Here is a 25,711-nt window from a genome sequence, read left to right as displayed (position 1 = left end):
TGGCCGTGTTCCCCTGCCGCTCACTGTCTGATCCTAGCTCCAGCTCCGCCGCGGCAGCCCCCAGCTCTCGGCAGGCTCGTGCCACTCGCTGCGCCGTTGATGCCCTGCCATTGCCTGACCCCCTGCGTCCCGCCGCTTGGCCGAAATCCGCCGTTGCCCTAGGGGAGGCCACTGCAGCTAATGGCCCCAGAGCCTCCACCACCGTGGCCAGCGCCGACGCTATGGCCCCAGGAGTATCCCATGCGGCGCGACCCCCGGAAACATCGCCCGAAGGACGACCGGTCCTTGGTTGGGCGCGAGCCCGTGCCCCCCGACCGCCCGACGCGCCCCGGGGATCCTGCCCCTCATGCTCTAACCCGAAGGCAAGAGCCCCCCGGCCGGCCCAGTCGCTCTCCCTTTCCGATCCTTCCCCTTCCCTATCCAGGGAAGGAGAAGAATCCCCTGGTCCTGGGGAGGACCCGCTGTCGCGCGCAGCGGCCCGGGCCGCGGCCCTGCGGCCGCTGACCCATTCTCTGTCTCCCCTCCTGCCGCGGGACCCGGTGCGTCCTGCGACGGTCCCAGGGACCTGCTGCCTCCCCACGCGTGCTCCCCCGCGTGTCACCTGACCCGCGGAGAGTGCACCCGCATGCTGCTGGCGGCCATCTCTTGCTGCCCCTGCTGTGCCCCCATCGCTCTTTGCCCTGTCCATGCGCCCAGCGCTGCCTCCCCGAGGCACACGCTGCACCCCCCTAAACCTGTCTCTCCCCCTGCCGAACTCCGGCATCCGGGGAGAAGAAGAAGGTGGCCTGTGCAATGCTGGCGCCGCTGCGCGCGCACGTGCGCGGCCAGCGGCGTCCGGAGCGAGCATGGGTGCGCGCGCACCTCGTGCGCGCGCCCCACGTCCTCCCGCCAACGTCCTCCCGGACTGCTCCTCCTCTTCGGCCGCCGCGCGAGGCTCCTGTATAGTCCCCGCGCGGCGACCGCCAGCTCCCTCAACCATCCTCTCCCCCCGCCCGGCCCGAACAGCCGACCGCGGCGAGGCAGGAGAGACCGTGTCTGACCCACTCGGGCGCCCGCAATGATCCCGGGCTCGGCGGCTCCCGGCGGGGACGGCCGCCGCCCGCTGACACTCGAGCGGCCTGCAGGGACCCCTGGTCCCCCACGCCGCCCTCGTCTGGCCGGAGTGCCCGACTCGGCACCCGGCGGCGAGACCGCCCGGGCCCCGCCAGCGCTGCCTGTGGGCGCATTTGATGAGGCCCTAGGGGAAGGAGCCCCGTCCCCTACGCCGCCCACCGCCGCCTCAGGGCCCGCTCGGCCGTCCGACCCACGGTACCGAGCCGGGGCCCTCAGCACGCGCTGGGGACGAGCGGACATCTCAGCAGACAAAAAACAATACCGGGAGGGTTAATTAAATTCAAATGGTAAGGGGATACTGTAGAGGAGAGCACCAAGAGTGGGTCAGCCTATATACTATAGACACAGCAAGATTCAGCCCAATAAAACAAGATTTGCTGGCACTGCAGCACTCACCAAACCAAATCACCAAGAGACTTAAGATGGCTTCACCTTCCCTATATATATCAAGCCCTCCCCCTAAAGAAGGCTGTACTTTCCTCACAGCTAGGTCCACCCCTCCCCAGATGTTTAACTCTTTTCTCTCCTATGCAGTCAATACTCTCTCCTTATACACGTCTCTCCCATTACCTCTCTGCTCCTCTCTCACAGGAAGGACACATCTCTTATACAGTATACTACACAATATTCACCAATGTTATTATACATGTCTCCCCCATTACCTCTCTGCTCCTCTCTCACAGGAAGGACACATCTCTTATACAGTATACCACACCATATTCACCAATGTTATTATACACGTCTCTCCCCATTACTTCTCTGCTCCTCTCTCACAGGAAGGACACATCTCTTATACAGTATACCACACCATATTCACCAATGTTATTATACATGTCTCCCCCCATTACCTCTGTGCTCCTCTCTCACAGGAAGGACACATCTCTTATACAGTATACTACACCATATTCACCAATGTTATTATACATGTCTCCCCCCCATTACCTCTCTGCTCCTCTCTCACAGGAAGGACACATCTCTTATACAGTATACTACACCATATTCACCAATGTTATTATACACGTCTCTCCCATTACCTCCCTGCTCCTCTCTCACAGGAAGGACACATCTCTTATACAGTATACTACACCATATTCACCAATGTTATTATACATGTCTCCCCCATTACCTCTCTGCTCCTCTCTCACAGGAAGGACACATCTCTTATACAGTATACTACCCCATATTCACCAATGTTATTATACACGTCTCTCCCATTACCTCTCTGTTCCTCTCTCACAGGAAGGACACATCTCTTATACAGTATACTACACCATATTCACCAATGTTATTATACACGTCTCTCCCATTACCTCTCTGCTCCTCTCTCACAGGAAGGACACATCTCTTATACAGTATACTACACCATATTCACCAATGTTATTATACATGTCTCCCCCATTACCTCTCTGCTCCTCTCTCACAGGAAGGACACATCTCTTATACAGTATACTACACCATATTCACCAATGTTATTATTATACATGTCTCCCCCATTACCTCTCTGCTCCTCTCTCACAGGAAGGACACATCTCTTATACAGTATACTACACCATATTCACCAATGTTATTATACACGTCTCTCCCATTACCTCTCTGCTCCTCTCTCACAGGAAGGACACATCTCTTATACAGTATACTACACCATATTCACCAATGTTATTATACACGTCTCTCCCATTACCTCTCTGCTCCTCTCTCACAGGAAGGACACATCTCTTATACAGTATACTACACCATATTCACCAATGTTATTATACATGTCTCCCCCATTACCTCTCTGCTCCTCTCGCACAGGAAGGACACATCTCTTATACAGTATACTACACCATATCCACCAATGTTATTATACACGTCTCTCCCATTACCTCTCTGCTCCTCTCGCACAGGAAGGACACATCTCTTATACAGTATACTACACCATATCCACCAATGTTATTTTACATGTCTCTCCCATCACCTCTCTGCTCCTCTCTCACAGGAAGGACACATCTCTTATACAGTATACTACACCATATTCACCAATGTTATTATACACGTCTCTCCCATTACCTCTCTGCTCCTCTCTTACAGGAAGGACACATCTCTTATACAGTATACTACACCATATCCACCAATGTTATTATACACGTCTCCCCCATTACCTCTCTGCTCCTCTCACAGGAAGGACACATCTCTTATACAGTATACTACACCATATCCACCAATGTTATTATACATGTCTCCCCCATTACCTCTCTGCTCCTCTCTCACAGGAAGGACACATCTCTTATACAGTATACTACACCATATTCACCAATGTTATTATACATGTCTCCCCCATTACCTCTCTGCTCCTCTCTCACAGGAAGGACACATCTCTTATACAGTATACTACACCATATTCACCAATGTTATTATACACGTCTCCCCCATTACCTCTCTGCTCCTCTCTCACAGGAAGGACACATCTCTTACACAGTATACTACACCATATTCACCAATGTTATTATACATGTCTCCCCCATTACCTCTCTGCTCCTCTCTCACAGGAAGGACACATCTCTTATACAGTATACTACACCATATTCACCAATGTTATTATACACGTCTCCCCCCATTACCTCTCTGCTCCTCTCTCACAGGAAGGACACATCTCTTATACAGTATACTACCCCATATTCACCAATGTTATTATACATGTCTCTCCCCATTACCTCTCTGCTCCTCTCTCACAGGAAGGACACATCTCTTATACAGTATACTACCCCATATTCACCAATGTTATTATACACGTCTCTCCCATTACCTCTCTGCTCCTCTCTCACAGGAAGGACACATCTCTTATACAGTATACTACACCATATTCACCAATGTTATTATACACGTCTCTCCCATTACCTCTCTGCTCCTCTCTCACAGGAAGGACACATCTCTTATACAGTATACTACACCATATCCACCAATGTTATTATACATGTCTCCCCCATTACCTCTCTGCTCCTCTCGCACAGGAAGGACACATCTCTTATACAGTATACTACACCATATCCACCAATGTTATTATACACGTCTCTCCCATTACCTCTCTGCTCCTCTCGCACAGGAAGGACACATCTCTTATACAGTATACTACACCATATTCACCAATGTTATTATACATGTCTCTCCCATTACCTCTCTGCTCCTCTGTCACAGGAAGGACACATCTCTTATACAGTATACTACACCATATTCACCAATGTTATTATACACGTCTCTCCCATTACCTCTCTGCTCCTCTCTCACAGGAAGGACACATCTCTTATACAGTATACTACACCATATTCACCAATGTTATTATACACGTCTCTCCCATTACCTCTCTGCTCCTCTCTCACAGGAAGGACACATCTCTTATACAGTATACTACACCATATTCACCAATGTTATTATACACGTCTCTCCTATTACCTCTCTGCTCCTCTCTCACAGGAAGGACACATCTCTTATACAGTATACTATACCATATTCACCAATGTTATTATACATGTCTCCCCCATTACCTCTCTGCTCCTCTCTCACAGGAAGGACACATCTCTTATACAGTATACTGCACCATATTCACCAATGTTATTATACACGTCTCTCCCATTACCTCTCTGCTCCTCTCTCACAGGAAGGACACATCTCTTATACAGTATACTACACCATATTCACCAATGTTATTATACACGTCTCCCCCATTACCTCTCTGCTCCTCTGTCACAGGAAGGACACATCTCTTATACAGTATACTACACCATATTCACCAATGTTATTATACACGTCTCTCCCATCACCTCTCTGCTCCTCTGTCACAGGAAGGACACATCTCTTATACAGCAGAAAGGTTGCACTAACAATCAGCACGATTCCCAGGACTGTCCCACAGATGATTCCAGCTATCCCTCCAGCACTGAGCCCAGCAGAACATCCGCAGGCACCTGTACAGTAAATGGAAGTGTAAGTTCTTATCATACTATCACAGACCAAGTAACAAATAAAAGGAAGTGAACTGGACAAAAAAAAATACAATTAACGTAAGATCATTTCTATTCTGCCTCCAATATACTGCCACCTGTGGCATATGTTGTATTTGTTTATATATACCTGAATATTGTTATAGTTCACATGATTGAAAGAAGTATGACAATAATTAATGTTCTGGCTCCTCCCCCAAATTGAAGATTTCATACAGTACCTCAAAACTTCAATTCTACATATAAGTAAGCGAATTACAGTACATTTACAGTAGTGATGAGCGGGTTCGGTTCCCTGAGAACCAAACCCCCCCAAACATTACGTCCCGATGCCCAGATCCTAGTCCGGCTCAGGTTTTCCCGCCAGACTTGGAACCCATAACGAGGCAAAACTTCATCATCCCGCTGTCGGATTCTCACGGGCTTTGGATTCAATATAAGGAGCCGCGCGTCGTTGCCATTTTCACTCCAGTCCTGGAGAGTGTAGTGAGAGGACGTGTCTCCTCAGTGTCTGTGCGGGAATGTGGTTTGGCGCGTGAGGTGGCAACCTGCTCTTTTGTGTCATTCCAGTGCTGTCTTGTGCTGCAACAGTCCAGTGGTGGTGTCTTGTGCTGTATCAGTCCAGTCACAGTGGTGGTGTCCTGTGCTGCCATAAGTCCAGTGGTGGTGTCCTGTGCTGCCATAAGTCCAGTGGTGGTGTCCTGTGCTGCCATAAGTCCAGTGGGGCAGCTGTATAAGTCCAGTCCAGTGGTGCTGTGTTGTGCTGCATCAGTCCAGTGGTGGTGTCCTGTGCTGCCATAAGTCCAGTGGTGGTGTCCTGTGCTGCCATAAGTACAGTGGTGGTGTCCTGTGCTGCCATAAGTCCAGTAGTGCTGCTGTATAATTCCAGTCCAGTGGTGCTGTATTGTGCTGCATCAGTCCAGTGGTGGTGTCCTGTGCTGCCATAAGTCCAGTGGTGGTGTCCTGTGCTGCCATAAGTCCAGTGGGGCTGCTGTATAAGTCCAGTCCAGTAGTGCTGTGTTGTGCTGCATCAGTCCAGTGGTGGTGTCCTGTGCTGCCATAAGTCCAGTGGTGGTGTCCTGTGCTGCCATAAGTCCAGTGGTGGTGTCCTGTGCTGCCATAAGTCCAGTGGGGCTGCTGTATAAGTCCAGTCCAGTAGTGCTGTGTTGTGCTGCATCAGTCCAGTGGTGGTGTCCTGTGCTGCCATAAGTCCAGTGGTGGTGTCCTGTGCTGCCATAAGTCCAGTGGTGGTGTCCTGTGCTGCCATAAGTACAGTGGTGGTGTCCTGTGCTGCCATAAGTCCAGTAGTGCTGCTGTATAAGTCCAGTCCAGTGGTGCTGTATTGTGCTGCATCAGTCCAGTGGTGGTGTCCTGTGCTGCCATAAGTTCAAGGGATACTGCCGTACAAGTCCAGTCCAGTGGTTTTGCCATATAAGTCCAGTGATGCTGCCATGTAAGTCCAGGGATACTACCGTATAAGTCCAGGGGTACTGCCATATTAGTCTAGTCCAGTGGTGCTGCCATATAAGTCCAGTGGTGCTGCCATATAAGTCCAGGGGTACTGCCGTATAAGTCCAGTCCAGTGGTACTGCCATATAAGTCGAGTGGTGCTGCTGTATAGGTAATGGGGTACTGCCATATACAGTAAGTCCAGTCCAGTTGTGCTGCCATATAAGTCCAGGGGTACTGCCATATAAGTCCAGTCCAATGGTGCTGCCGTATGAGTCCAGTGGTGGTGTCCTGTGCTGTATATTATTTACTCCAAATAAAGGGGTTATTAATAGTTAATCCAAATAATTTTACAGGGTTTGCCCTGTGTGCTGTAGGGGTACGCTCTCCTGTGTCACATATTGTTCTATAACTCCAGAAAAATGATAGAGAACAAAAATTTGGAGGATAAAATAGGAAAAGATCAAGAACCACTTCCTCATACTGCTGCTGCTGTTGTTGCTGCTGCTGGGAGTCGATCGTCATCCCAGAGGGGAAGTCGGAAGACCACTTGTACTAACGTCAACTAAGCAATTGACTGTCCAACAGTGCTTTGAGAGGAAGATATGACAGCAGTCATCCTGTTGCAAAGCGGATAACTGAAGTCTTGACAGCTATGTTGGTGTTGGACGTGCATCCGGTATCCGCCATTAGTGCAGTGGGATTCAGACAATTAATGGAGGTAGTGTGTCCCCGATACCAAATCCCATCTAGATTCCACTTCACTAGGAAAGTGATTCCCAGACTGTACAGGGACACTAAGAAAAGTGTCCTCAGTGTCCTGAAAAATGTAGTTGTACCCAGTTTCCACTTAACCACGGACATGTGGGCAAGTGGAGCAGGGCAAACTAAGGACTACATGACTGTGACGGCCCACTGGGTAGATTTACTGCCTCCTGCAGAAACAACAGCAGCGGCACCAGTAGCAGCATCTCACAAACACCAGCTCGTTCCTAGGCAGGCTATGCTGTGTATCACCGGTCTCTGTAAGAGGCACACCGCTGACAACCTCTTACGAAAACTGAGGGACATCATCGCACAATGGCTTACCCCACTTAGACTCTCCTGGGGATTTGTGATATTGGACAACGCCACCAATATTGTGCGTTCATTACATCTGGGCAAATTCCAGCATGTCCCATGTTTTGCACATACAATTAATTTGGTGGTGCAGAATTTTTTTTAAATGACAGGGGCATGCAGGAGATACTGTCGGTGGCCTGAAAAATTGCGGGCCACTTTCGACATTCAGCCACTGCGTGCCACTCCCAGATGGGCCAGGTGTTTGTGCCACACACTTGTGTCACTTAGCTTAGTCATCCAGCTACATCGGTGCACCTCTTTTTTTTTTCTTTGCATCATGTGGTTTGGAGCCTAGTTTTTAAAAGTGCCATCCTGTCCGACACTGCAGTGCCACTCCCAGATGGGCCAGGTGTTTGTGCTGCACACTTGTGTCGCTTAGCTTAGTCATCCAGCTACCTTATTGCACCTCTTTTACTTGTTTGCATGATGCTCTGTTTGGGGCTTAGTTTTTAAAAGTGCCATCCTGTCTGACACTGCAGTGCCACTCCTAGATGGGCCAGGTGTTTTTGCCGCACACTTGTGTCGCTTAGCAAAGTCATCCAGTTACCTCAGTGCAACCTTTTGGCCTAAAAACAATATTGTGAGGTGTGAGGTGTTCAGAATAGACTGGAAATGAGTGGAAATTAATGTTATTTAGGTTAATAATACCATAGGATCAAAATTACCCACAAAATTCTGTGATTTTAGCTGTTTTTGTGGGGGGGTTTTCAGAAATCATCCAGATCCAAAACCAAAACCCGAAAGGGTGGTTTTGGCAAAACCAATCCAGATCCAAAACACGAGCAGGGATTCAGAACCACAACCAAAACACGAAAAGTGCCCGCCGCACATCTCTAGCTTACAGTTACCATATTACAGGACTGTTTTTTTGTTTTTGTTTTTTAATTCTTTTTGTTTGTTTTATCAAATACTAAGGAATAATAATGTTTTAATGATGGAGGCCTCTTTATGAGCTGGATGGACCTTAAATCCCAAGTCTGAGAAAGATTATTCTTATTTTGTACAGGGCACTATGAGATTTATTGTTGTGTTTTTTGAATCCAATTATACCCCTTTTCCACCTCTGTAGCACGGGTCGCCTGACACGGCTGCGACCCGTGCTACAGCCCCCTTTCAGACAGCGCTCGCAACCCGGCATATTGCCGGGTTGGTGACGCTGCTGCTGACGCGGCAGGGGCGGCGCTGGGAGATCACATGATCTCCCAGCGCCGCCCTCCCATACACTGGCGACACGGCTCCCGTTCACACTACACAGCTTACCGGTTTGAACACGTGTTCAACCCGGCAAGCTACTCCGGGAATTTGCAGTGGGACCCTTTTCCACTAGGGAAAAACACGGGTAAATGCACACCCCCGCGCATTTACCCTTGTTTTAAAAGGTAGTGGAAAAGGGGTATTAGTTTCACAGGGGGTGTATTTAGCTGGGAAATTCAGGCTTTATGCCTCTTTTTTTTGTACATTTCCCTCCTTCCCTCTTTTATTTGTTGTTTGTCAGACTTTTTATTTTGCAGGAAAGAAAGGCATTGGGGGTCATTCCGAGTCGATCGCACACTGCAACATTTTGCATCCCACGCGATCAGAAAGACACCGCCTATGGGGGAGGATTTTTTTGCATAGCAAGGGTGCGATCGATTGTGCAGCCGAGCTATGCAAAAACATTTTGTGCAGTTTCTGAGTAGCCCACTGCGATCACTTCAGCCTGTCAGGTCCCAGAATTGACGTCAGACACCCGCCCTGCAAACGCCTCGACATGCCTGCGTTTGCCTCACCACTGCCCGAAAGAGGGTCAGTTGACACCCAGATCCGCCTTCTGCCTGTCAATCTTCTAGAGTTCTCCGCTGCGAACAATTCTGTCATTGCCCTGGCCGCTTCCTGGCGACGGCCATCGCCAGGCAACAACGCACATGCGCATTGGTGCCCGCGTGCAGCCGCAGTTCAGACCCATTCGCACGGCTGCGAAAAAAAGCACAGTGTAATTTTCAAAAAAACATTTCATGTTAGACAGAGGTTTCTGGAGAGGGATTGCAAGATATCCATCCTGCAAGATTGAGGGGGACATTTACTAAGCAGTGATAAGAGCGGAGAAGTGAGCCAGTGGAGAAGTTGTCCATGGCAGCCAATCAGCACTGAAGTTACATCTATAGTTTGCATACTATAAAATGATACAGAGCTGCTGATTGGTTGATGTGGCCACTTCTCCACTGGCTCACTTCTCCGCTCTTATCACTGCTTAGTAAATGTCCCCCTCACTCCATAGGCACAAAGCGGATGGTCCGTAAGTATAATTTTATTCCTTACAGGTACCCAGTGGATTCTACTGGACAAGTGGACGTGATTCTCGGCGTGTGATGTAGGTATGTATGAGTGTGTAAGTGTGTTTTAATAAAATTTTACTGTCACGGTGTGTGTGTGTCTTGTTTTTATTTGGGTATTTCTTTTGTTGCAGAACTACAGGTACCAGTGGGCCCGTTATTTCCCCGCATACTGGTACTTGTGGTTCTCCAAGTACCAGCAAGCGGGGGATGCTTGCTGGGACTTGTAGTTCTAAAACAAAAGACAATATTCTTTTTTTTTTTTACACACAAAAAGGCTATCAGCCCCCCATCCACCGCCCAGGGATGGGGGGGGACAGCCTCAGGCTTCACCCCTGGCCCTTGGGTGCCTGGAGTGGGGGGAACCCCTTGATTTAAGGGGTCCCCACTCCCCCAGGGTACCCCGGCCAGGGGTGACTAGTTGGGGGGATAATGCCACGGCCACAGGGACCTACATAAATGTGTCCCCCGGCTGTGGCATTATCTCTCGGCTAGTGGAGCCCAGTGCTGGTTTTAAAAATACGGGGGACCCATACATCTTTTGTCCCCCGTATTTTTGGAACCAGGGCTGGCCCAAGAGCCTGGTGCTGTTTGTCTAAATACAGGGGTACCCCAGTAAATTTTTCCCCGGTGTTTAAACTACCAGGACCGGCTCAAAGAGCCCAAGGCTGGTTATGCTTAGGAGGGGGGACCCCACGCAATTCTTTAATTTTTTTTTAAAAACTATTTCTGACCCTTTTTCACAGAGAAGCATGCACGGATCTCAGTGATCCGTGCATGACTATCTGAACACGCCAGCATAAAGCAGGTCTATTTGAAAGCTCGTCTTTTTATCGAATTCTATGCTTTCCCGGCAGTGTTTGGCTATTGTCGGCAGTGATTGAGAATACAAATTCTTAGTAAATTACCGAGTTGTATAAAGTACAACACAGATTCTCTAACGCCGACGATCTACAGTACTGTGTTGCTCGAACAGTTAGTTGCATCAGAATACACTAATTTATATTTACTGGTATGTCTACAGGTGCTCATTATCGCTGTGTATTTTAGATAGCGGAATGTGTTGCTCCTGCAGATTTACGCTGATTTATGTGAAACCTGTGTGACCCTTCCATTGAATGTTTTACAATGAATTACACAGAAAAAAAAGTAATAAAGTGAATGTCAGCAGGGAAAAAAATTTAGATTGGCACTTTGGGAACCCGGGACCCTCAGCGTGGGAGGCGGGAGCCTTTACTGCTAGCCCACGTTGCTGCATGGAAGATACACAAGTTTATGTGTAAAAGTAATGCAAGCAGCGATTCCTTCCCATTGGTGTTCGTTTATGCCGTTAGGGGACTCGGACGCTCATTTAGTGCACTGTACATACTTTAAAGTCAATGAGCTACATTATTCATTTCACACATTATTTGTGTCTGCATAGACAAGTGTTTTAACACGTTCATTTGCTTCTGTATAAACTATTCACACAGTGATTTGGTATCCAGGATCTTAGGGAGACGCTTTTATCTCTCCCTATTATACTTAATACTATGGGATTTGGATGCTCACATATCACTAACATCAATAGACCATACTGTATCTGTAACATGTTCATTTGCATCTGTATATGCTGTACTATTTGCATCTGTACTGTATATACTGGTATATACTGTATGACATACTGTAGCATAATGTAGCGTAATGAGACGCACCAGTAAAGTAGTTCTTACGCTGTAGTTCAGTATTGTATTTTAATGGAGACCACACGCAAGCGCATTGATGATTTTAAAAAGCGACATCTAGTGGATGATCTTAGGTATTACACTCAAAGGTAACGCCAAACGCTCTGTGCGCCTCCCTTCGACAAGGCGCGCCTCCTTGTGCCCAGGCATGCTGCGTATGCCCGATCACGACTAACGCCTCAGTCAGCCAAGATAACTGAGGACCCATCTGTACTAGGCCCCCATTCATAGGTATAAATAAAAAAATAAAAATAATAATAATAATAGAAAAATTACTCGTCCTGCTGTCTTTGCTGTCTCCACACATGCTTCTATATAGTTAATGGATGTAAACACTTTGTTAGATAGCTCCAGCCATCCACCAATCAGCATGCTGACAGCAGGGACGTGCGCTGAGCTAAATAGCTCAGGAGGCACTGGCTAGCACCAGAGCCAGAATTACATGCAATATATGAGCTAAAGGGTACATCTGGGCATTATACACAGGTGCAGCAGTATAAAGTCCTGGAAATTTGGTGAGTTTTGATCAGAGATGTGCGGAAAAGTTAGCCAGGTGAGGCACTTCCTCACCTGCCATAGACTTTTTACTCCAGAGTTTTGGCTATAAAAATTATTAGAATAATGCAAAGTAGATATTTCAAACATACAGTATTCTTTGTATTTTTCATATACTTTATACAGTCAAAACACTGGAACAAACGTTAGTATGACAGGAAAGGCTCTGCCTCACCTGCCTCACCCCATCGCACGTCACTGGCTGACAGCCATTCACTCTCTGGCAGCAGGCTGGGCAGAGGTAGATAATGCTGCCTGGCCTACCTGATTGTATGTAATTCACACCTGCTTGAAGGCCCCTAGATTAGTGGGGCCCTGGACAGCTGCCCAGTGTGCCTATACAGTAAGTTAGCCCTGGGAGGGGCCTTGAAGAAGTGGGGCCCACAAGGGGAAGTACCTGGCTCCCCAATGGCGCAGTTCGACCCTGCCAGCGAATCATAATCAGTTCACATCTCCCTAATTGCTGGTCACACCATATGGTTTCCAGCCTGGTAACAAGGGCTTATGGGAGATAGACAGAGCAAGTTCATTACGCAGTGAGGAGCCGCTGGGATAGTGTATCCGGACTCCAGGTCGACACCTGAAATAGGTCGACATGGACGAAAGGTCTACGTGGACAAGGTCGACATGGATAAAGATCGACATGAGTTTTTCACATTTTTAAAAAAATGTTGAACTTTTTCATACTTTACGACCCACGTGGACTACAATTGGGAACGGTAAAACGAGCCATGCGAGGGTACACGGTGCACTAATTGGGGTTCCCGGTCACATTACGGAGAAAACTACACCAAATTGTTTTTAAAAACCCATGTCGACCTTTTACCATGTCGACCTTTTGTCCACGTCGACCTGAGGTGTGTCGACCAATTGGTGTCGACCTAAGTGGTATTGACCTAATTGGTGTCGACCCTGAGTCCCAGACACCTGGGATAGTGAGTAACCGGTCAGAGCTAGAGCTACCACTGTACCCAGCCACACACAGAGGAGACACAGCTCATTATACATCACACGGCTGCCTGGGGCAGTGATAACATGTTACTCACCATAGACAGCCAGGGTCACAGAGGCTTCTTCTACTTGTTTATCTGTCAGTATTTTCACTGTGTAAATATCACTATCTATTATACTGAGATCTGAGAAAAGTAATGAGCCATCAGGGAAAGGCCTGGCCCGAGAGATGTGTAGGGGTCCAGTAGCTAGTGAAACAGGAGAAGCAGGAAGATATACAAGGATTTCATAATCAAATGCAGTTTTCGGTCCTTTAAACCAAGCAAAAGACAGAATCTTCCCAGTGACACCAGTAACGTTAAGGGTGGCAGATTCCCCGATAACTGGATACTGAGGAATCAGCTGAATATTGATTGCTCCACTGGTCAGATCCATCCACAGACTGAGGAGACCTGGAAGAGAAAAATCCAGACATCACATTGTTATTGTAAATTGTTGTTTTATGATAAATACAGCTGTAGCCTTAGGAGTGGTACTAGTACTAGTACTCAATCAGGGTCATCTCTTATTCCCTCTTTTAACCATGGTCTCATGGGAGGGGTGAGATATATATATATATATATATAATAGCTCAGATCTGTGACTCTGTGCCTGTGTGTCTAATGCTGGGTGTGGCTAGGAGCTCTCATTGGGTTAACAGAAGGTCTATCACACCCAGTCCACACCTGATTGGGCGAGATACGCCCTACCACACAGGTTACATCCAATGGGAGGCTTTGCCCTTTGGCTGCTGTGTGTTCCCAGAGCAGGATTAACAATGGGGCTGATGGAGCTGCAGCTCCAGGTCCACACCCTAAAACAGGCCCACTGCATCTGCAGCAACATACCCTCCAACAATTTACACATAAAAATCGCTACAAATTTGAAAAGGGGCTGTGGCCAAGGGTAAAGTGGCGCTTCCACGCCCCTTTCCTATACTTTCAATGGACGTTTGGAGAGCCAAAAACCGGTACAGACCATAAAAAAAGGTACTGTACCTGCCAAAAAGGTACAGTTGGAGGGTATGCCACTGCATCTGCAGCAAGTCTCTGCGCTGTAGATAGGAAAAAATAAAAATCCTTTTACTGCAGCATCCTATGTCCTGCTGACAGTCCGCCTGCCCCCTCCGGCATCAACAATCCCCACTCCCTGGCCACGGCACAGGTGGAACAAAAGCTGCTGCGGACACCGGCCTAGATGTGTATGAAAGCGCCGCAGCGGAAGCCTTGCATAGCCCTCCCTGTGCCCCATACTCTCTGAGCCCCGGAGCCTCCTCTGCGTGTGATGTCATAGAAGTACCTCCCCACCACAGCCACGCCCAGATCCCCTGACTCCGTAACACAGCACCTGGCCTATCGGCCTGGAAGCCCCAAGATGGCTAATGTAATGGATAGAGTAAGGGGTAAGCCAGTGTGCGACGATGTCGCTCAGTTTCCGTAAGAGGTTGTCAGCGGTGTGCCTCTTACGGAAAGCGGTAATACATAGCGCAGCCTGCCTAGGACCGAGCTGGCGTTTGCAAGATGCTGCTTCTGGTGTCGCTGCTGTTGTTGCTGCGGGAGGCCATACATCTACCCAGTGGGCTGTCACAGTCATATAGTCCTTAGCCTGCCCTGTTCCACTTGTCCACATGTCCGTGCATTTTTTAGGACACTGAGGACACTTTTTCTGATGTCTCTGTACATTCTCGGTATCGCCTGCCTAGTGAAGTGGAACCTAGATGGGATTTGATACCGGGGACACAGTATCTCAAAAAATTCTCTAGGTCCCACTGAACTAATGGTGGATACCAGACACACGTCTAACACCAACATAGCTGTCAAGGCCTCAATTATCTGCTTTGCAAAAGGATGACTGCTGTCATATTTCATCTTCCTCACAAAGGACTGTTGGATAGTCAATTGCTTAGTTGAAGTAGTACAAGTGGTCTTCCGACTTCCCCTCTGGGATGACGATTGACTCCCAGCAGCAACAACAGCAGCGGCATCAACAGCAGGCGTACCACTCAAGGATCCCCTGGAGGAATCCCGGTTAGGAGAGGACTCCTCAGTCTTGCCAGTGACATGGCCTGCAGGACTACTGATGTTCCTGACTGAGGAGGAAGTTGACATTGAGGGAGTTGGTGGTGTGGCTTGCAGGAGCTTGGGTACAAGAGGAAGAAGGGATTTAGGTGTCAGAGGACTGCTTAAGCTCTTACACAAAGTTTCACAACTTTACACTGACTTCTTATGAATGCGCAGCAGGTGACATATAAGGGAAGATTTTCCTAGGTGGTTAACATCCTTACCCCTACTTATTACAGATTGACAGAGGCAACACATGGCTTGACACCTGTTGTCCAGATTTCTGGAGAGATAATTACACACCGAAGAGGTGGCTTTTTTGGTAGTTTGCCCAGGCATCACAATGGCTTCTTCATCCCATGGACAACAGGTGTCTCCCCCGGTGCCTGATTTAAACAAACTACATCACCATCAGAATCCTCATCGTCAACTTCCTCCTCAGCACCCGCAACACCCATATCCTCATCCTGGTGTACTTCAACAGTGACATCTTCAATTTGAACATCAGAAACTGGACTGTGGGTGCGCCTTCCAGCACTTGCAGGGGGCGTGCAAATGGTTGAAGGAGCCACCTTCTCCCGTCCAGTGTTGGGAAGGTCAGGCATCACAACCGCCGAAACACTTGGACTTTATGATACCATCTTAGAATGCACAGTTCTTTTCTGTGCTTTTTCCAGCTTAACTCTTATCATTTTTCTAGCGGGAGGATGAGGGCTTCCATCGTCATGTGAAGCTGAACCACTAGTCATGAACATAGGCCAGGGCCTTAGCCATTTCTTGCCACTCCGTGTCGTAAATGGCATATTGGCAAGTTTACGTTTCTCCTCAGACCATTTAAATTTCTTTTTTGGGGTCTTTTTACTGAACTTTGACATTTTGGATTTTACATGCCCTCTACTATCACATTGGGCATCAGCCTTGGCAGACGCCGTTGATGGCATTTCATTGTCTATGTCATGACTAGTGGCAGCAGCTTCAGCACTAGGAGGAAGTGGTTCTTGATCTTTGCCTATTTTATCCTCCAAAGTTTTGTTCTCCATTATTTTCTGGAGTTATATAACAATATGCGATACAGGAGAGCGTACCTCTACACCACACAGGGCAAACCTTGTGAAAATTATTTTGATTAAATATTAACAACCCCTTTATTTGGAGTAAATAATATATAGCACAGGGCATCACCACTGAACTTATATGGCAGCACCACTGGACTGGATTTATACGGAATTATATGGAATTATACGGCAGGATCCCTGGAACTATACTGCAGGATCACTGGACTTATACGTCAGTATCACTGGAATTATACGGCAGGATCACTGGAATTATACGGTAGGATCACTGGATTTATATGACAGTACCGCTGAACATATACGTCAGTATCAATGGAAATATACGGCAGGATCACTGAACTTATATGGCAAGATCACTGGAATTATACGGCAGGATCACTGGATTTATACGGCAGTACCGCTGGACATACAGTATAAGGCAGTATCAATGGACATATATGGCAGGATCACTGGACATATTGTCACGCTCGGCGTAAGTTGGGGTTCCGACAACCGAGTTTTGGCTGAAGGGACAGCTACCTGTGAGGAGAGTAAACGAGGTGGCTGAATGTAATTCCTCCTCATGGGGTGGAAGCCTAGCTAAGTGTTAACGTTGGCCGGAGGGCGTAAAGATAAGGAGGACTTCGTAGGAAGATAACTGTAGATTTAATGAATAATAAGGCTGTACACGAATATTGGAGCAATTGAAGAAACTGGAAGAATTAGAGTCTATGGTTAAATGACTTGAAGAGTGAAGCTGAAGAACTCCGGTAAAGAAGAACTGAAGACTGTGTTTTATGATTAAAAGACGAGGCAGAAGAACTTGGACTTTGAAGAAATGAAGACTGTGGTTTGTAATTGAAAGACGAGGCTGAAGAACTTGGACTTTGAAGAAATGAGGACTGTGGTTTGTGATTGAAAGACGAGGCTGAAGAACTTGGACTTTGAAGAAATGAAGACTGTGATTTGTAATTGAAAGATGAGGCTGAAGAACTTGGACTTTGAAGAAATAAAGACGTCTGTGGAAACCGCCGTTAGCACCTGGAGCTCCTCTATGACCTGGGACCCCGTGAGCGCTTCCACGAGTGGCAACGGACTTAGACAGCAGGACTGCAGCAGCATTTAGGTAACCGATAGATGAGAGCAACCAGGACCAGGGAACCAGAAGTAAACTGGGAGCACAGAGCTGGAGAACCTTTCACAAGGAGGTAACATGAAGCACTGGCACTCTCCCTCTGAGCCAGACCCCTTTTGTAAGGGGAGAACACACAGGATTGGCTGGACACAGAGTGGGAACTTCATTGGTAATACTCTGGTCTCCAACATGGCTGCCCCCAGCACAGGAGACATACTTAGCTGTTAGCACACAGCTTTAGCCAGCTTTTGTCTCTGACACACTATACTGTGTCACCACTCGAGGACCTTACCGCAGCGATCCCCGCCACAGCACCCGGCTCTCCAGACCCTCGGCCCTCGGCAGCTGCACATCCGTCCAGAAGGACCTGCCGCCGCAGCCGCGCCAACCAGCGGGATAGTAACCCGTGGGAGCACCCGCCAGAGGTAAGGCTCCGGAGCCTGACAGTACCCGCCCTTTTTAGGGTGGGCTCTGAACACCCTTGTGCTTTCATCGGATTCTTGGTATGAAAGGCCCGGACTAATCTTGGAGCATGGACGTCCTCTTCAGAAAGTGCCCCGGGTGCAGAATCTGAGAGGGTGCAGAGATGGGTACTCTGTCTCCACTCCTTCCTCTCAGCCCTAAGGGGCTACCTTCTGCCGGGTCCAAGAACCCTCACTGTAGTTACCCGCTCCCCAGCACCACCAATGAAACTCCCCCCTCCTCGGCAATTAGAACACTATTGAATGGGGCAGGGGTGGTGACCAAGGACTCTCCAGCTACCCCCTCTCACTTCCCAAGCGTTGGTCCATGGCCGCTCACACACTCCTGTGCCCATGTAAGCGATGTCTGCCCCCAGACCTGTTGCCTAGCGCCTCCCCCTTCCCACAGAGGACAGGGCCCTAAGAAGCTACCTTCTGCCACTCCCCGCTCCCCAATACCACCAATGTGGAGTCCTGGGAAACCAACCCCCCCCCCCCCCCTTGGCAACTAGAACACTTATGAATGGGGTGGGGGTGGCTGTTCACACACTCCTGTGCTCCCAGCCCTGTTCCCAGCTCAACCAGAGGGTGGCATGGCGAGAGGAAGCAGCAGCTGCTGATAATTTGTCTGGGCACTGAGGTGAGGTCTCTATATGCCAGGACAGCTGTTGCCTCCCAATGTGTGGTCCTAGGTCCCAACTTACATGCAGGGCTTTGTAGTCCTACAGCAGTTGGCCAGTTGGAGTCCTCCCCCCAGGGTGTGTGATACAGTGTTTGCATAGCTTATATCAGGTATATAACACCAGCCAGTCCTAGGGACTCCTCTCTGCATCCAGGATAACCCACATTGTGTGTGTCCCCTCCCCAGAAGGTTGGTACTCCTCCTCTTTAATTGGTCGTAGGTCCTGACTGGCATACTGGACTTTATAGTCCTACAACAGTTGGACAGTCAGAGTCCCCCACAATACTGTATCTGAGGTGCATGTTAGTTTTCTTGTGTTCATATCCATTTTCCTAGGGAATGTGTACTGAATGCACCCGTACGATGCTGGTTGTCACTTTGCCAACTGTTCATTACTGTGTTTTGACATGGTTCCAAAGTGTGTGCGTGCATGGGGGGCACCAAATGACTGCCTTGCCCCGGGTGTCAAAAATCCTAGTTTCGGCCCTGGTTTTAAGAAGAGCCTCATAAACTTGCTTCCACATTTTAGTGAATTGCTGAAGGGCTAACTCTGCAGCAGGTGCTTCGAGAGCTGGGAGAGATTGGAAAGCAGGAACACGTGGATGAAGTCCATAATTCACATAAAAGGGTGTGGAATGAGTAGCGGAATGGTAGAGATTATTGTGAGCAAATTCAGCAAATGGAAGATAGTCCAGCCAATCATCCTGAGAAGAAGACATGAAGAGTCGTAGGAAAGTCTCTAAGTCTTGGTTCACTCAGTCTGGCCATCCGTTTGGGAATGGTATGCAGTAGAGAAACTTAATTCCATTCCAAGAGCTGAACTCAGTGCTCTCCAGAATTTAGCCACAAACTGAGGCCCTCGATCTGAAACTATCTCCATGTAACCGGAAGATGTCTGATATGAACATTTTTGATAGTTGTGGAGCGGTTGGAAGACCTGTGAGTGGGACAAAGTGCACCATTTTGGAAAATCGGTCCACAATGACCCAAATGGTGTTTCATCCTCTGGAGACAGGTAGGTCAGTTATAAACTCCATGGAGATGTGTGTCCAGGGTTTTTGTGGAACCGATAGCGGATGAAGAAGACCCGATGGTGATCCTCTTGGACTTTTATGTTGGGCGCACTTTGGGCAGGCAGCTATGAATTCCAAAATATCCATCTTCAGATGAGGCCACCAATAGGAGCGTTGGATGAACTTAAGAGTCTTGAGGTTACCTGCGTGCCCCATACACGGTGAGGTATGAGCCCACGTGAGCAGTTTTTTCCTGAATTCTGGTGCAACTAAGGTTTTTCCCGGTGGCAGAAACGGAGTAGTATGAGTTGCAGCAAAGGAGGCAGGATCTAGGATGAATTGTCTGTCCGGAAGATCTGTGGACTCATCTGAATTCAATGAACGAGAGAGCGCATCTGCTTTCCGATTAAGAGACCCTGGACGATAACTGAGCTTGAAAGAAAAACGTGAGAAGAACAGTGCCCGCCTGGCTTGCCGTGGGTTTAAACATCGGGCGGTCTGAAGATATGAAAGATTTTTGTGATCTATGGTTACTGATATTGGGTGCTGAGCTCCTTCCAGTAAGTACCTCCACTCTTCAAAAGCAAGTTTTATGGCAAGCAATTCTTGTTCTCCAATGGCGTAGTTTTGTTCTGCCGGAGAGAATCTTCGGGAAAAATAAGCACAAGGATGAGCTTTCTGATCCTCGAAGTACTGGGATAAGACGGCCCCCACTCCTACTGCAGAAGCATCCACCTCCACCTGAAAAGGACGACTGAGATCAGGTTGCCGAAGGATAGGAGCAGACATGAAGGCCTCTTTTAGAAACAAAAAGGCTTTTAGTGCCTCAGGTGGTCAAGCTGCAGAATTAGACCCTTTTCTTGTTAGTGCTGTAATCGGGGCAATGATGGAGGAATAATCTTTAATAAACTTCCTATAGAAATTGGCGAAGCCTAAAAAACGCTGGATTCCCTTCAGAGTGGTATGAAGGCTCCCATCTCTGATTGCTTGGACTTTGGCAGGATTCATCTGTAATTCCCTCCCGGAAATGATGTAACCTAAAAAAGGGATGGAGGGAACCTCAAACGTGCACTTCTCTAGTTTACAAAAGAGTCGATTTTCCCTTAGACGTCTCAAGACTTCTCTGACTTGTTCCCGATGGACTTTTAGATCTTTGAAAAATATTAGAATATCGTCCAGATACACAACCAGGTACTTATAGAGGAGATCTCGGAATAACTCGTTGACATGATTCTGGAAGACTGCTGGAGCATTGCATAAGCCAAAGGGCATCACCAGGGATTCGTAATGCCCATCGCGAGTATTGAACGCAGTCTTCCACTCATCTCCTGCGCGAATGCGTATAAGGTTACAAGCTACCCGCAGGTCAAATTTGGTGAAAATGGTAGCCCCCTTTACACGGTCAAATAGTTTGGGAATCAAGGTTAAGGTATCTGTTCTGTTCTGTCATTTTGTTGAGGCCCCAGTAGTCGATGCAAGGCCGTAGGTCCCCGTCCTTCTTCTTAACAAAAAAAAACCCTGCCCCGGCTGGAGAAGAGGAAGGGCGAAGGAACCCTTTGGCCAAATTCTCCTGTATGTACTCAGACATCGCTTGGGTTTCTGGGAGAGATAAAGGGTACGTTCGGCATCTGGGAGGTGTTTTACCAGGCAGTAAATCGATAGGGCAGTCCCAACTTCAGTGGGGAGGCAAAGTATCCGCCCCTTGCTTACTGAACATGTCCAGAAAGGGCTGATAGGCATCTGGGAGATCATTGGAGTGTAGGATAAAGAGTGGCTTGACGGTGGATAAACAGCTTTGAGAACACGACTCCCCCCATCCATAGTTTGCCAATCTAAGCGGGAGTTGTGCTCCTGCAACCACGGGAATCCTAGGATTATTTTTTGAGAGGCTTTGGGAATTACCAGGAAAGAGATAACTTCAGAATGGAGAATACCAACTTTCATCTTTAGAGGAACTGTACAGTGGGTGATGATCCCTTCAGGGATATGACTTCCGTCAACCGCGGTGATAGAGATAGCTCGCTCCAAACGAGTGGTTGGTATTTCAGACTGCCGGACTAAGGCGGAAGTAATGAAAATCTCTGCAGCTCCAGAATCCAAAAGTGCTGTAACATGAAAGGAGGTAGAGGGAAGTTCCAGACATACAGCCAACAGTGATTCCTTCCTGGTAAATTGGTTGGGGAATGCCCCTAGCTTAACCTCTCCTGCGTAAGCTAGGAGTGGGAGTTTCCCGGTCGTTGAATACAAGACTTAACAAAGTGGTCGGCCACCCCACAATGCATGCAGAGGTTTCCCTGTCTGCGTCTTTGACGTTCCTCATTGGTGAGACGAGAATGGTTGACCTGCATGGGTTCTTCAGTAGACGGTGAGGATGGTCTAGGAGTGGGACAAGCCCGAGATTTGGGTTACTCGAACCTTGTTTTCTCAATACAGCGCTCCTTGTATCTTAGATCCATCCTGTTACATAAAGAAATAAGCTGAACGAGCTTAACTGGCACATCCTGAGTGACCAGGTCATCTTTAATTTTGTCGGAGAAACCATTCCAAAATGCAGCAATGAGAGCCTCTTCAGTCCAGCCCACTTCGGAAGACAGAGTACGGAATTGGATCACGTACTGGGCGACGGAACGGGTTCCCTGACGCAGACGCAGAATCTCCAAAGAGGCAGAGGTGGTCCGGCCTGGCTCGTCAAAGATTTTACAAAAAGTTGCCACGAATTCTGGGTAATTCAAGAATATGGGATCAGTTCTCTCCCATAAGGGTGAAGCCCAATCCAGAGCTGGTCCAGTCAGAAGTGAAATGATGTATGCTATTTTGGTCCGATCAGACGGAAAGTTAGCTGACTGAAGCTCAAACTGGATCTCGCATTGATTGAGGAACCCTCGGCATTGCTTTGGACTACCGTCAAATTTACTGGGTGGCGGTAGTTGTAAACGAGGAACAGGAATCGACACTAGAGGATTAGATGCTGGTGGATTGGAAGCTGGAACTGGAGTCCGAGATGTGGAAATGGCTGTGTGAAGAGAATCCAAACGAGTGGACATATTCTGCATGAACTGTACAATCTGTGCCTGCATGGCCCCCTGTTTATTTAGATGAGACAGAATATCCACAGAGGCATCGCCCCCGGTAGCCTGCTCACTTGCCGGATCCATTGGGCCAGTGCTTACTGTCACGCTCGGCGTAAGTTGGGGTTCCGACAACCGAGTTTTGGCTGAAGGGACAGCTACCTGTGAGGACAGTAAACGAGGTGGCTGAATGTAATTCCTCCTCATGGGGTGGAAGCCTAACTAAGTGTTAACGTTGGCCGGAGGGCGTAAAGAAAAGAAGGACTTCGTAGGAAGATAACTGTAGTTTTAATGAATAATCAGGCTGTACACGAATATTGGAGCAATTGAAGAAACTGGAAGAATTAGAGTCTATGGTTAAATTACTTGAAGAGTGAAGCTGAAGAACTCCGGTAAAGAAGAACTGAAGACTGTGTTCTATGATTAAAAGGCGAGGCTGAAGAACTTGGACTTTGAAGAAATTAGGACTGTGGTTTGTGATTGAAAGACGAGGCTGAAGAACTTGGACTTTGAAGAAATGAAGACTGTGATTTGTAATTGAAAGATGAGGCTGAAGAACTTGGACTTTGAAGAAATGAAGACATCTGCGGAAACCGTCGTTAGCACCTGGAGTTCCTCTACGACCTGGGACCCCGTGAGCGCTTCCACGAGTGGCAACGGACTTAGACAGCGGGACTGCAGCAGCGTTTAGGTAACCGATGGATGAGAGCAACCAGGACCAGGGAACAAGAAGTAACCTGGGAGCACAGAGCTGGAGAACCTTTCACAAGGAGGTAACATGAAGCACTGGCACTCTCCCTCTGAGCCAGACCCCTTCTGTAAGGGGAGAACACGCAGGATTGGCTGGACACAGATTGGGAACTTAATTGGTAATACTCTGGTCTCCAACATGGCTGCCCCCGACACAGGAGACATACTTAGCTGTTAGCACACAGCTTTAGCCAGCTTCTGTCTCTGACACACTATACTGTGTCACCACTAGAGGACCTTACCGCAGCGATCCCCGCTGCAGCGCCCGGCTCTCCAGACCCTTTGCCCCCAGCCCTTGGCAGCCGCACATCCGTCCAGAAGGACCCGCCGCCAGCAGCTCCCTGCAGCCGCGCCAACCAGCAGGATGGTAACCCGCGGGAGCACCCGCCGGAGGTAAGGCTCCGGAGCCTGACACATATACGGCAGTACCACTGGACATATACGGCAGCACAGGGACACCACCACTGGACTGATTCAGCACAACACAGCACCACTGCAATGGACTGGACTTATACAGCAGCACTGGACATATGGCAGCAGAGGACACCACCACTGTGACTGGACTGATGCAGCACAACACACCACCACTGGACTGATGCCGCACAGCACAGCACCACTGAACTGGACTTTTACAGCAGCACTGGACATATGGCAGCAGAGGACACCACCACTGTGACTGGACTGATGCAGCACAAGACACCACTACTGGACTAATGCAGCACAACACAGCACCACTGGACTGTATTTATACAGCAGCACTGGACATATGGCAGCAGAGGTCACAACACTGTGACTGGACAGAGGCAGCACAAGACACGGACACTGAGGACACTGGGGACGGAGACACATCCTCTCTCTACACTCCCCAATGCCAGAGTGAAAATGGAGGCGACGCGCGGCTCCTTATATGGATTTCAAACCCCGCCAGAATCCGACAGCGGGATGATGACGTTTTGCCTCATTCTGGTTTCCGAGTCAGGCGGGAAAACCCGAGCCTGACTCGGATCCGGGCTCGTGACGTGAAGTTCGAGGGAGTTCGGTTCTCTAAGCACCGAACCCGCTTATCTCTAGTTTGGATCTATGCCAAATGAATATTTTTTAATTGAAGAACGATGCATGGCAATTCTTTCCTTAGGTGCCTGTATGGTTTTCCCACGTACAGCAGGTAACACGGGCACGTATATATACGTGTCCAATTGTAAAGCGCAACGGAATTTGCTGCGCTCGCTATATAAGAAACTGTAAATAAATAAATATACGACAAAACGACTGTTACAATTCACATGATGATGAATATGATGAAGGTTTCACCAATACATAGATATTTACAGTTCAAACATCAATGACATTTAAAAGATCTGTCTCTGAGCTGAAGCCAGCTTTTGGTCCTAATTGGAAATATAATAAGATTTAGCAATAATATCTTTTAAATTGTTACTTATTTTGTAACAAAACAATTTTTTTTCTCTACAGAAAGATTCCATCGCAAAATTTGACTGGGGTATATGCCAATGCCTTAATATCACACTGCAAATGTAACCAGATGCAATTGAAAATGACAAGGAGAAATCATACGATCTTCATCAGTTTTCTCCTTATTACAAAGAGTATCCTCATGCCTTGGGTTGGGGCCACGTTACCGATGGCTGGGATCTTGGTGGTCAGCATCTCAATGGTGGGTTCCCAGCCGCAGAATGCCAGCTGTGGGGGTGAGCGCAACAAAGCCCCTTATGGGCTCGCTTCGCTCACCATGATGCGAGCTCGTGCACTCGCCACAGGTTCTATTCCCACTCTGTGGGTGTTGCGGATACCCACGAGTGGGAAAAGTCCCTGTAAGTCGGCATGCTGACTGTTGGGCTTTTCAGGGTTTGGGATGTGGTGGTCAGTATTGTGACCGGTGGTCACCTGACTGCCAGTCACATAACTACATCCCTCACGTCTTATGGTCATGCACTTATAAATTTGATTTTAGTCTCTGAATAGCCTCTACAGATGAATCTGTCTCCCATCTCTTGAAGGCCTTTTGGTAATGGCAAACAATCCGAAGTGATCCGAACCACTCATAACAGTTGTGAAAAGGGTAATCCCCATTTCAGGGGTATATGATGAAATTAAATCACCATCGGGAATGTATTTTTATCCATTGATTTGCTGAATATCTTTTTAGTAATTAGGCCCATTATGTGAACCACATACACTTCTAAATAGTTAATGGAGATGGTACTATATGCCAATGTAAACCTAACAT

The 25,711-nt window shown here is 48.1% G+C and overlaps 1 protein-coding gene across 2 annotated transcripts in view; it reads right to left on the bottom strand.

The window, feature by feature from the left end:
- LOC134965026 (carcinoembryonic antigen-related cell adhesion molecule 16-like) overlaps window positions 1-25,711 on the bottom strand; it is a 98,343-nt gene that overhangs the window by 34,825 nt on the left and 37,807 nt on the right. For both annotated transcript variants that reach the window (XM_063941611.1, XM_063941612.1), the window contains exons 2-3: window positions 13,299-13,655; window positions 4,911-5,054 (exon numbers count right to left, since the gene is read on the bottom strand). In XM_063941611.1, the coding sequence (XP_063797681.1) occupies window positions 4,911-5,054; window positions 13,299-13,655 (501 nt within the window). The remainder of the gene's footprint in view (window positions 1-4,910; window positions 5,055-13,298; window positions 13,656-25,711) is intronic.

Source organism: Pseudophryne corroboree, chromosome 10, assembly GCF_028390025.1.
Source record: "Pseudophryne corroboree isolate aPseCor3 chromosome 10, aPseCor3.hap2, whole genome shotgun sequence".
Classification (NCBI taxonomy): domain Eukaryota; kingdom Metazoa; phylum Chordata; class Amphibia; order Anura; family Myobatrachidae; genus Pseudophryne; species Pseudophryne corroboree.
This window is presented reverse-complemented; position numbering and strand designations above follow the sequence as displayed.